Here is a 12314-nt window from a genome sequence, read left to right on the forward strand (position 1 = left end):
CTTTCCCTCAGAAACAAAATTAAATCAAGCCTCCAAAAGAATTCTGGAGGGACAGAATCCACCAAAAGACTGTGAAAATATTTTCTAGCACAAGATAACTTAGGACTTCAGAAAAGGTCTGACTCACTTGGTGAAATGGGAGCACAGCCCAGCACAGGGAGTATCCAGGCAAGTCTTAGCAACAGCACAGATGCGCAACCTAGGCTCCAATGTCTTGGCTTAACAGAGTAGTGACACAGCAGGCCAGAGGTCAGACCTCCAGTTTCAGAGGCCCTGGTGCAAAAAGTCAGTGACCAGCTCCCTGGCTCCCAATCCAATAAGTTTAGGACAATGCCCTCTGTATCCCAGGAACAGAGCTCAACTTTTCAAAATTAGTTAAAAAACAAACAAACAAACAAAAAAAAAACCACAGAAAACTCCTACGGTGACAGGAAGATCCAAACACAAAGTCAGAAGAGAACAACGATGTCAGAATGCTACATGGAAAGCCTCATACCGCAATATGAATTGGTCTCAAGTCCAAAAAGCTTCTTGGAAGAACTGAAAAATGAATTTTAAAATCAAGTAAGGGAGGTAGAAGAAAACTAGGAAAAGAAATGATGTTTATGCAAGAAAATTATGAAAAAGAGTCAACAACTTGGAAAAGAAAGCAAAAAAATACCTGAAGAAAACATGCCCTTAAGAATAGAATAGGCTGAATGGAAAATGAAAAATCCACTGAAGAAAACAACTCATTTAAAAGTAGAATTGGCCAAATGGAAAAGGAGATACAAAAGGTAACTGAAGAAAACAATTTATAAAAAAACAAAACAAAACAAAAACCTAGAATTGGGCAAGTGGAAGCTAATGACTCTCTGAGACATCAAGAATCAGTTGAACAAAACCAAAAAAAAAAAAAAAAAGAGGGAAAATGTGAAATACTTCATTAGAAAAATAGCTGACACAGAAAAAAAAGATACAGGAGAGATACTGTAAGAATTACTGGACTACCTGAAGGCCAAATAAAAAAAAAAGATCCTGGACAATAACTTTCAAGAAAGTATCAAGGGAAATTCCCCTGATATCCTAGAAACAGAGGGTAAAATAGTCATTAATAGAATCCACTGATCACCTTGTGAAAGAGATTCCAAAATAAGAAGTTCAAGGAATATTGTAGACAAATTCTACAAAGGTCAGGTCAAAAAGACTGGCCAAAAAGAAATAATTCAAATTAAAAGGGGCCCCAGCAAGGATTACATAGGACTTAGCAGATTCTACATTAAAGGAACCGAAGCCTTGGTATATGATATTCTGGAGGGCAAAAGAGTTTAGATTAAAACCAAGAATCAACTACCCAGAAAAATTGTGTATAATCTCTTAGAGACAAAGATGGACATTCAATGACATAGGGGATATTCAAACTTTGCTGATGAAAAGACTTGACTTCAACCAAAAATTTTATCTTCAAGAGAAGCATTAAAAGATAAAAAGGAAAGAAAAAAATGTTATTCAAGAAGGTTAAACTGTTTATATCCCTACAAGAAAAGATGATCTTGTAACTCTTGAGAACTGTGTCTTTATTATGGCATTGAGAGGGGATATACATAGACAGAGAGTGTGAGAATAAGTTGAATTTGATGTGATGATAAAACCATCAATTAATTATGGAGTGAAAAAATGATTGTACTGGGAGAAAAGGAAAGAGGGAGGGAAATATCACAGGAAAAGGCACAAAGACCTATTAGAGCAGAGGGAAAGAAGTGGGGTGTTGAGCACTGTTTGAACACTATTCTCATCAGATTAGGTCCAAAGAGGGAATAACATGCACATTCAGTTGGTTATAGAAAGCTATCACTCTCTAGAGAAGTAGGAGGAGAAAGAAGAAAGAAATAGGAGGGGGTAAATAAAAGATAGGAAAAAGGGAGGCAAGAAGTAGTAGGGAAAAGGGGAAAGAAAAGGAAAGGGGGCAGATAGAAAGGAGGGCAAAGTGAGGGAGGTGGTGGTTCGAACCCAAACACTGTTGAGGAGGGAAAGGGTAAAAGAAGAGAGAAAAGTATAAACGGGGTTTTTTGGGGAGGAATAGGATGACAAGAAAAACACAGTTAATAGTCATAACTGTGAATGTGAATGGTATTACCTCTCCCATAAAATAGAAGTGGATAGCAGAGTGGATTAAAAACACAATCCTATAATATGTTATTTACAAGAAACACATTTGAAGCAGAAGGATATGCAGAGAGAAAAGGTAAAGGGCTAGAGAAAAATATGTTATACTTCAATTGAAATAACAAAAAAAACAAGGGTAGAAATCAGATCTCAGACAAAGCAAAGGGAAGAACAGATCTAATTAAAAGAGACAAGGAAGGAAACTATATCCTGATAAAAGTCACCATAGACAATGAAGTAATAATATTATTAAACATATATGCACCAAGTCAAATTCTTAAGGGAAAAGTTAAGGGAGTTACAGAAAGAAATATACAACAAAACTATACTAGTGAGGGACCTCAACCCCCCACCCCCAGAACTAAATAAATTTAACCACAAAATAAATAAGAAGTCAAGAAGATGAATGCAATTGTAGAAAAGTTAGATATGGTAGATTTCTGGAGAAATTTGTATGGAGATATAGATGAATACACCTTTTTTTTTCTCAGTGATACATGACACGTACACAAAAACTGACTATGTATTAGGGCATAAAAATCTCACAATCCAACACAGAAAGGCAGAAATACTAAATGCATCCTTTTAAGATGATGATGCAATACAAATTACATGTAATAAAGGGTCATGGAAAGATAGACTAAAAATTAATTGGAAACTAAACAATCTAATCCTAAAGAAACAATCAATAATTTCACAATGACAATAGTGAGAATGACAATAATGAGACAACATACCAAAACTTATGGGATGCAGCACAAACAAAGGCAACGCAATCAAGATTAGAAGGTTGGCAGAAATCTGGGAAACAATTTTTACAGTCAGTGTCTCTGATAAAGCCCTCATTTTAAAGTATGTAGAGAACTGAGTCAAATATATAAGAATACAAGTTATTCCCAATTGTTAAATGGCCAAAGGATATAAACAATTTTAAGAAGAAATCAAAGTAATATAACAAAATGTTCTAAATCACTAATAATTAGAGAATTGTGAATCAAAACAACTCTGATGAACTACCTCACACTCATTATATTGGCTAAGATGACAGAAAAGGAAGAAGACAAATATAGGAAGGGATGTTGGGAAATATATATACTAATGTACTGTTGGTGGAGTTGTGAACTATTTCACCCATTTTGGAGAATGATGAAGGGGATGGTTTTTAGAAAAATCTGAGAAGACATATATACTGATGCAAAGTGAAGTGAGGAGAAGCAGGAGAACAATGCATATAGCAATATTGTAATGATAAGCTGTGAAACACTTAGCCACACTAATCAATAAAATTCCTGAAAACTTCAAAAAACCATAATGAAAAATATGTCCACCTCCAGATGGAGAAGTGATGGATTCCAAGTACAGTTTGAATCATTGTTTCTCTTTATTTCTTTTGATTCTCTCACCCAACAACAGGGCTAATATGAAAATATCTGTAATAGGTCTTATATTTCTTGCCTTCTCAGTTGGTGGAGAGATGTAGAAAATTTGGAACTTAAAATAATTTTTAAAAAGAAATTAAAAAGGTTTAATTTATATTAATCAATCATTAATTAATTATTTAATTATACATGTATGTATATGTGTCTATATATACATACATTCATATGTATATATACATACACACATATATTTGTGTATATGTGTGTGACTAACTGATCTTTTCAGATAGTCAATTACTAATTACAATATATTATTATTCCTGAATTATTCAGAGTAATTTGTGAAAGGAAGGAAAGGGAAGGTTGTAAATGTCTCAGTGAGTCCAGTTATTCTGTTTGTCATTTAATGCAAATTAATTTGATTTGATTTTCCAAATGGAATATTACCATTTTTAGAATTTACGTCTCAAACTCCAAATCCAGACACTTGAAATTTCTTTCTTTGCCTCCAGCTGAAATTTATTCTTATCTGGCCACGATTTGAGAAGAGATATTAGCATTCATGCATCTCAAAAGCTATACCCATTGTTCTGTCTTTGTGGGCATTGTGAATTCCAAGGAAAAGTTGCTTCCATGGCATGCTTTGATTAGATGGTGTTGGGTAAAACATGAATTGGAATATATGGATAGCCGAGTAAACAGGGAGATCAATATTTCTCTGTTTAACCTCTTTTTGATGTATTAGAGTGCTAGCAAATATAAGAAAAACTATGTCACTCTTATCTTTCTGACCTTTCCTGGATTCAAAAATAGAGCCAAAATGTACAGTGTATGGTGGGTTGGAATAGACATTAAAGAAGAGTTCCAGTTTTTGTTTATTACAGAGCAAAAGTGTGTAAGTCATACAAGTGATTGAATTTGGAGGATTCTAAATTCCAGGCTATTCACATTCAAAGAGCTGAAGTAAAATATTGCTTTTTATGGATCAACACTATATGAGATGACTGGAATTACAGAAAGCAGTCACAACAAAAGAGTTTAATGGACACTGAATTATTACATTTCTTGGTCAGTGTGTGGTTTGAACATATATTAATTAATAAGAAGAAATGATTTTGCAATGCAAATTTGATTATGGCTTATAGTCACAACTCGGTATAAATATCTTAATTGTGTTTGTCTCTATGTGTGTGTGAGTGTATAATATGTATGCAAATATATGTATTTAGCTATGTATTAGTACTGGACTATAAACCTGTCAAAGAACAGAAAATAGTCATACATATCCTATTAAAGTCCATGTAGAAATAGTAGGATAAAATGCATATCAAAGTATTTTATATCAAAATTAGAACAAAAATAAAAAAAATTTTCTGAGCATATAAATTAATATGAAATCTTGACAACCATTCAAACTAACCTAAAGTTATGATAGATATTTAGATGATTTAATATAAAAGGGAAAGTAGGAGAAGGCTCTGAAATACTAGGTGTCATTTGGGGAATAAGTACCATATTCCAGAATGGGCCAAAATAAAAAACAAAATAGACGATTCCATCCAATTTTACCTGGAAGAAGTTCTAGCAGCAGTCTGTAAGCTAAATGGTGTGTCAAAAACCAATTTGTGAATTGCAGGACTGGGAAAGAATAACATAGTTTTGAAAATGAAAGCTGATAAAGGAAATTGGAAACATTTCACCTGTTTTCAGTTAAAACTTCAATCTTTTTTTCCTATTGATTTAGACAATAGAATTCAGAATAATAGGGCAGTAGGGAATATGAACTCTAAATATGTGGTACAGAGACATGCTTAGTACAATTTACAGTGACCAAAAGAACTAGACACATTGAAAAAAAAAAGTACAGATATAGTGCGTTCCATAAAAATCAACTTGTCATCAATGAATATTTTCTGTCCCTGTCTCTCAGTTAATGCCTTGTTTCATTTAGTGATTTCATTTATTCATAAAGGTTAAACTTTCCCCTCTAAGTTGACAAATTTCTGAATTGATGGGGAACTCAAAACTATCTAATTCAACCCATTATATGAAAGGAAGAAAAACAATTTTCCCATCTCTCTCTCTCTCTCTCTCTCTCTCTCTCTCTCTCTCTCTCTCTCTCTCTCTCTCTCTCTCTCCACACACTTAGGATATCACTTCACAATTCCCAACATTCATTGCTAATAGAGTATCTCTGCCTGAATTTCCACCTATACTACCATATACTTAATATATCCCAAACCAAGCTTATCACTTTTCCCTACAAAATCAGTCCTCATTCCATGCTCCTGTTTCTCTAAGTGGCACCCTGTTTTCCATGTCTACAGCTTTGGTAATACCTCGTCTCCTTTCTTTCTTCACTTTCCATGTCCATTAAATAGCTAAGTTCTGTTGCTTCTAGCTCCAAATATGTTTCTTTCGTTTCTTTCTACTCTTACTGTCATACTATTATTATAGGTCCTTAATACCAAAATACCATTATGGATGCAATATTCTCTTCCTAAGTTTTCCTGAATCTTGCTCCCCTTACCTCCAATCCATTCCTCCTAGGTGGAAGACATTTTCCTGTTACAGAGATCTAATCATGATACTTAGGGTAAGTAGGTGCCATAGTAGATAGAGTGCAGCCTGAAATTAGGAAAAGTTGAGTTCAAATCCAGCTTCAGACACTTACCAGTTGTGTGACTCTGGGCAAGTAACTTAACCTTGTTTACCTCAGTTTCCTCATGTGTAAAATGAACTAGAGAAGAAAATGGCAAATCACTCCAGTAATTTTGCCAAGAAAATCCCAGATGGGGTCACAAAGATTCAAACATGACTAAAATAACTAAATAACAAATTGTGTTACTAAAATATGTGTGTGTGTATATATATATATATAATTGATACATATCCATAAAATTTTAACTCAGTTTAGTAAAAATTGGTTATATTTAATATGCTTAGTATTAAAGATCCTGCATAATTTGAATTTACCCTATCCTTTCTGCCATAGTTTTTGCTACTTTTCTATAACATCATACCATTCTAACCAAATGTAATTGTCTTGTCTCCCAAACACCACATCTGTGCATTTATTCATTCCTGGTGTGTTCTTACTACCCCCTCTTTGCTTCTTGAATTCAGCTCTTAAATTCTAAATGAGAAATATCTTCCTTCAACGAACATTCCTGCATCCTCCATATTTATAAAACTTTTTTTTCCTTTAAATGACAATACTTGGTACTCTCTAATGCCTTTCTGCATATATGATATTAAAGAATTATTTGCGTACTTGCCATATCCCCCCACTAAATAAACTGTCACCTGCATTAGTATATGGATAGTTTTCCTCTTAAACTCTGTTTTTCAACATTCCTTAGAACAGTTCTTTCTATAACTAGGAGCTTAGCATTTGTTTCATTGAATTAATTAAAATCATGGCTTTAAATGTCATCAGAGGATGAGAAAAAAAGAAAGACATTTGAGAGATTTTCTAGGCTGTTCTTTCACTTTAATACAGGCTGTAGGCATGGGCCTAGAGAAGAAGGAATTTATTGCAATTTTAAGTTTATTGGATAAGGAACTTGCTTAACATCTTTTCCTTATTCATTTCAATGTCAAAAAAAAAACAAAACTCAGTCACCTCTAACCTTCTTATGCCCATACCAAAGCCCATCTAAGTACCAGACTGGCTTTTAAACCAGGCTTCTATTCAAAGGCAAAAACAATGCACAGTGATATACCTGTATTTCTCTATCTATATATCTATCTACATATATATATATATATATATATATATATATATCTTGATATAGATACACGCATACATATATAGATAGGTATAGACATAGATACATAAAACTCAAGTGAATCGAACCAATATTTATTAATTATTTAGTATGTTCAAGGCACTGTGCATGAAAAGACAAAAACAAAATTATGTCTGCCCTCAAGAAGAAATAACATATATAAAGATAAGTAAACACAAATTAATTTAAGGGGAGAAAGAGGCACTACCAAATTGGGGAAGGGAAATTGGGAAAGTTTTCAAGGAAGTAGAAACTGAACTAAGCTCTAAGGAAACTAAGAGGTAGAAGGTCAGATGAGTTCCATACCAAGCAATGACCTTCAGGTGCACAGAGGTGGCAGATCAAACACTGACTTCAGGAAATAGTAAGGAGGCCAGTGTGGTTAGAACAGAAAGGATAAAAAAGGAATTAACATGAAATAAGCTCAGAAAGTAGTTTGGAACTTGACTGGAAAAGGCTTTAAGATCCTGGGTGAGAAGTTTGCATTATAACCCAAACATAACAGGGAGCCATTGAAATTTTTTCAGCAGGAGAGTGACCTATTTCTTAAGGTGGAGAACAGAGGAAAAAAAGAAAGATAGTGAAGGTGGGAAGACCAATTAGAAGCTTATTTCAGTAATTAGTTAAGGAGTGATAAAGGTCTGAACTAGGGGGAACCATATGATTCAAAAGAAACAAATGGACAATTAAAAATTAACAAGATTCTGAAATAAATAAAACAGGTGCTGTCAGCTCCTTGAAATTAAAATCTGTATAAATATAAATCAAAACTTAAAAGTTTCATCAATTTTAAGACCTAAATAACAATATCATAATCTCTAGGCTACTAAGATAGTCTACTGAGTTTAAAGAAATTATTGAATAATCAGACGTCAGTTATGGAAAATACCATGATGTCAAGGTAGACAATGACAACAATGTTCTGTCATGCAAATATGGGGATGATATTAGTGACCTATTGTCCATTAAGTTTGTTTTTTCAGTTTTCTTTTCCTCTTACTGAATGATGATATTCACACTCTCTTTGGGAACATGGTCACACATTGTGATAGGGTTAATCAGCTTTAGGGGAAGGGTATGGAGTAGATGGTGTCCAAGGAATATTGCTTTCTCTGTGAAAAACAAGATGAAACTTTAATTGCATGTTCTCCCCAATTGAGAAAAATTGCCAGTGAGATTTAGGCCAACTTACTTGGTGCCAATTCATTTTTCAAAGTTTTTTATTTCACAACTGACTTTATAGAAATTATACTTTTAGCATAATAGCATATGTAATACCAAATCATTTAATCTACACAATTCAGTTGCCATTATTCTACTTTGACAACTGACATGACAAAAAGTCCCAGTTTTCTATTTGTTAAGCACCAGTGAAATGATCCTAAAAGATACAATGGTCCTCCCGATAAGAATATGAACAAAGAGCCAGAGAATTTTTCACAAAATATTTGATGTGAAGATGTTTTGTTACTAAACAGTAAAAATAACTATGAAATATTTCATTCAATGAAACTGGAAGACAAAACCATTTTTGAGCAGTTTGTAGTAAACATACCAACCAGTTTATATTAGTTAGTTGTTTTTTTTAATCAAGATCTAGTTATAATCCATCAAAGATTAGTTTAGAGAATAGTGTAACCACAGACTTCTACATTCTTCCATCATGAATTTACCTTTTTCTAATCACAGAGTTCTGAAATTGAAATTTTCTACTAAAACTCTAGGTAACTGACTTGTCACTATTAACTAACTTGTCACTGTTAACTTTTCTAAGTTAACCAATGACATTGCTGATCCAGAGTTTGATATTTCACTGGATGGGGATAGGGGAAGTTAATAAATAGCAATGAAAATGGTTGGTATTTCTATGCATCTTTCTTGATCCATAGATTATTAACTTAAAATTTAGAAAAAAAACACCAAACTGGTTAGTACTTCTTATCTAGGGTAATTGGAAGAAGATTTGAGAGACAAAATGGAAACATGGTAGATGTTACCTAGCATGTTGTGGTAAAGTGGAATGGCCCGTCCATGGGTAGTAAATGCAGTCATGACTAGAGGGACCGCTACACCTGCAGGCAATTACAGAACAGAAAATATCACTCGCCATTCACAGGGACATGCACACTCATGCACCCTGCTCACACTTGGAGCATCAGGAGGGAGAAACACGGGAAGTAAGCATGCCAAATACCTATCCATCAGGCCGATGCAGTCATCAATACTCGAGCCTATGCACCTGCAGCATATCCAGATTTTTTTAAAAGAAAAGGAAAGAAAAAATCAGTTATTTTCAGAAGGATTAGAAAAAAAAATATCTTACATATCAAATTCTTAATTATATTTCTTAGGTGGTTTCTAGGATTCCATGAAATTAAAGTCTGAGTCAAAAGAATTATTTGACATAAATGCAGTGAAGAAATGAAATGATCTCTCTAGGACAGCCCACAGAAAATAACTTCATAGTGAAAGACAATTGATTTCTCTGGATCTCTTCCAAACAAGCAGAGTCTTTTCAAAATATGGAGACCCAATTATTTCGCTCCTTTCATACATAGCTATATTGCTGAAAACTTGATAATTCAATAGCAATACTATGATTATTCTTAAAAACTTAGCTTCTTTTAAGATTCATCTAAATTCAAGGAAATCATCATCAAGAAAATTGTTTGATTATAACTTAATGTTAACCTTATATTGATTTGGTTAAGAGTAGGCATCTAGAAAGTTAACATGCTGTTGGACTCAGCACAAAATTAACTGTAAGATTCTATTTCTTAAAGGCAATTGCCTTTAAAATATATTTAATTATGAATATGCATTCATTTTATACCAAATAACTTGCTTTACTGAATTTCTGTTTAATTGACAGTCTTCTAATGGTCTTATTCTGGCAGGACAACCCCCCAAAACCCACAGCCAAACAAACAACAAGACCCCTGAAAAACAACAATACCAGGAGTGTGAGTGTGTGTGTGTGTGTGTGTGTGTGTTTGAGTGTGTGTGTTTTTAAACTGCCATAATATGGAAGTCAATAGTGATGAATAAACATCCATTCTGTCAGCAAATGAATAAGATGAGGTCCAGGTAGTTAAAGAATCCTTCGAGGATTGCATTTCAGTGCAATTATTCTTGTGCATCTTGTCTGTAAAGTGAGCTGAATAAGGAAATAGCAAGAAAAGTTAAACATGACTAATCAACTAAACGGCAAACTTTTGTTTATGTAGATAGAAAAATGAATGAACAGTTTCTGAAATTTAGATGTCACATAAATTATCATTTGTTTTCCTTCTGATGAACCTCATTTCCCCCCTTAGAAGTTCTCTAAAGACTCTTCCAGCCCAGCTTACTAGCTGAACTGTAAGTATGGATTTTTTTTTTGTTTTCATTCTCTGAAACAAAAGAGCAGTCCAAAATTAAAGCTATTGAAAATGGACATAAAAGTGCTTCCATTTCAGTGTAGACTGTCCATTATTACTTCAGATAATTCACAGAAATTGGTGCCCTAAATTTTTTTAGATGTGTAATATTAGCTAAGACAGCCCATCTCTTGACTTTTTAAATATGAACCTTAAAATTTTGCTTATTAAGAAGTCCTTCTTCCTTAATGTCTGGACTAAAGTGAGAAAAGATGAGTTATTAGCTTCCTCAGCCCTGGGATATTAACCTGTGAATCAAGTTACAATAATGGTTATTGCGTAACTTTAAATAAACATACCATGATACATCTTTAATAGCATTATAAGTATACGCACACATATCTATATCTATATCTATACATCGTCTTCCTAGAATAGTCTTTTTGACAGACAAAGTTTTTGTTGTTGTTCTGTTTTGATTTAGCAAACTTAGTAGTAGGATCTAACTCTCCAAATGTGGGGAAAATATTAGATATTGTATTTCTGGCTTTGATAAACCCAGAAAAAGAAGATATTGACAAGTGAATTTTGAAGGTGAAGAAATCTGAAAAGGAACTCATGTAGACTTCTGGTTCTGTCTCACTCATGTGGTTACCAAGTTCTATTTATAATGGAATTATGTGTTCTTCATATTAGACTAGAAAGTATTTAAGTTCCTGAGGACAGAGAGTATCTTTCTTGTAGTTATATCCTTGGCACTTCACATGGTAGCTGGCAATTCAATTCAATAAACATGCATTAAGCACCCACTATGTGTCAGGAAGTGTGCACACAGTAGTGGCTTAATATATGCTCTGTTGATTGATTAATTTGTTTGCCCCCAGAGGATGACTGTGCATGGTAATCATTTACTAAATATTTGTTGAAAGAATGTTATTTAAATGCTTTTTGAATTGGAATAGAACTTGGAGGGAAAAGGTATAGAAGATTAGATATAGAGATCTCTGGTGATTCAAGTTAAATACTAGCTTTTAAAATATTTCCTTGGTGATATAGGTTCTATTCCATCACCTAGTTCACTAAAGAAAAGCAGTTACTTGACAAATTAATTTATTTTTATTGTCCAAAGAATTCACAAAAATATCTAAAATAGTATTAGCGGCTGAAAAGAAAAAAATTTGCAAATTTAGACTGATCAAGTTTCTAGGCAAAGTATTAAAATTCTTCAAAACAAACTCTCTGAGTTGCACATTTTCAGAAGCAGCTGAGGGAGATGCACATTTTCTATCTGTCCATCCATCCATCCATCCATCCATCCTTCCATCCATCCATCCATCCATCCATCCATCCATCCATCCATCCATCCATCCATCCATCCATCCATCCATCCATCTATCTATCTATCTATCTATCTATCTATCTATCTATCTATCTATCTATCTATCTATCTATCTATCTATCTATCTATCTATCTATCTATGTGTCTCTCTGTCTGTCTATCTAGCTAATGTATAATTAAGTTATATCTAAATCATACATGTAATGCCTTATTCCAAGCCAGGTTTTGAATTTTAATCTTCCTGACTCCACAGGAAGCACACTGACCGCTGTGACACCAACTGTTTTATGGCTAGAGATCA

General features: G+C 33.6%; 1 protein-coding gene across 1 annotated transcript in view; it reads right to left on the minus strand.

The window, feature by feature from the left end:
* Positions 1-12314, minus strand: part of ERBB4 (erb-b2 receptor tyrosine kinase 4) — a 1360303-nt gene that overhangs the window by 315017 nt on the left and 1032972 nt on the right. Inside the window, exon 16 of the mRNA XM_072617476.1 lies at positions 9313-9387. Within this exon, the coding sequence (XP_072473577.1) occupies positions 9313-9387 (75 nt within the window). The remainder of the gene's footprint in view (positions 1-9312; positions 9388-12314) is intronic.

This window comes from Notamacropus eugenii, chromosome 6 (assembly GCF_028372415.1).
Source record: "Notamacropus eugenii isolate mMacEug1 chromosome 6, mMacEug1.pri_v2, whole genome shotgun sequence".
Classification (NCBI taxonomy): Eukaryota; Metazoa; Chordata; class Mammalia; order Diprotodontia; family Macropodidae; genus Notamacropus; species Notamacropus eugenii.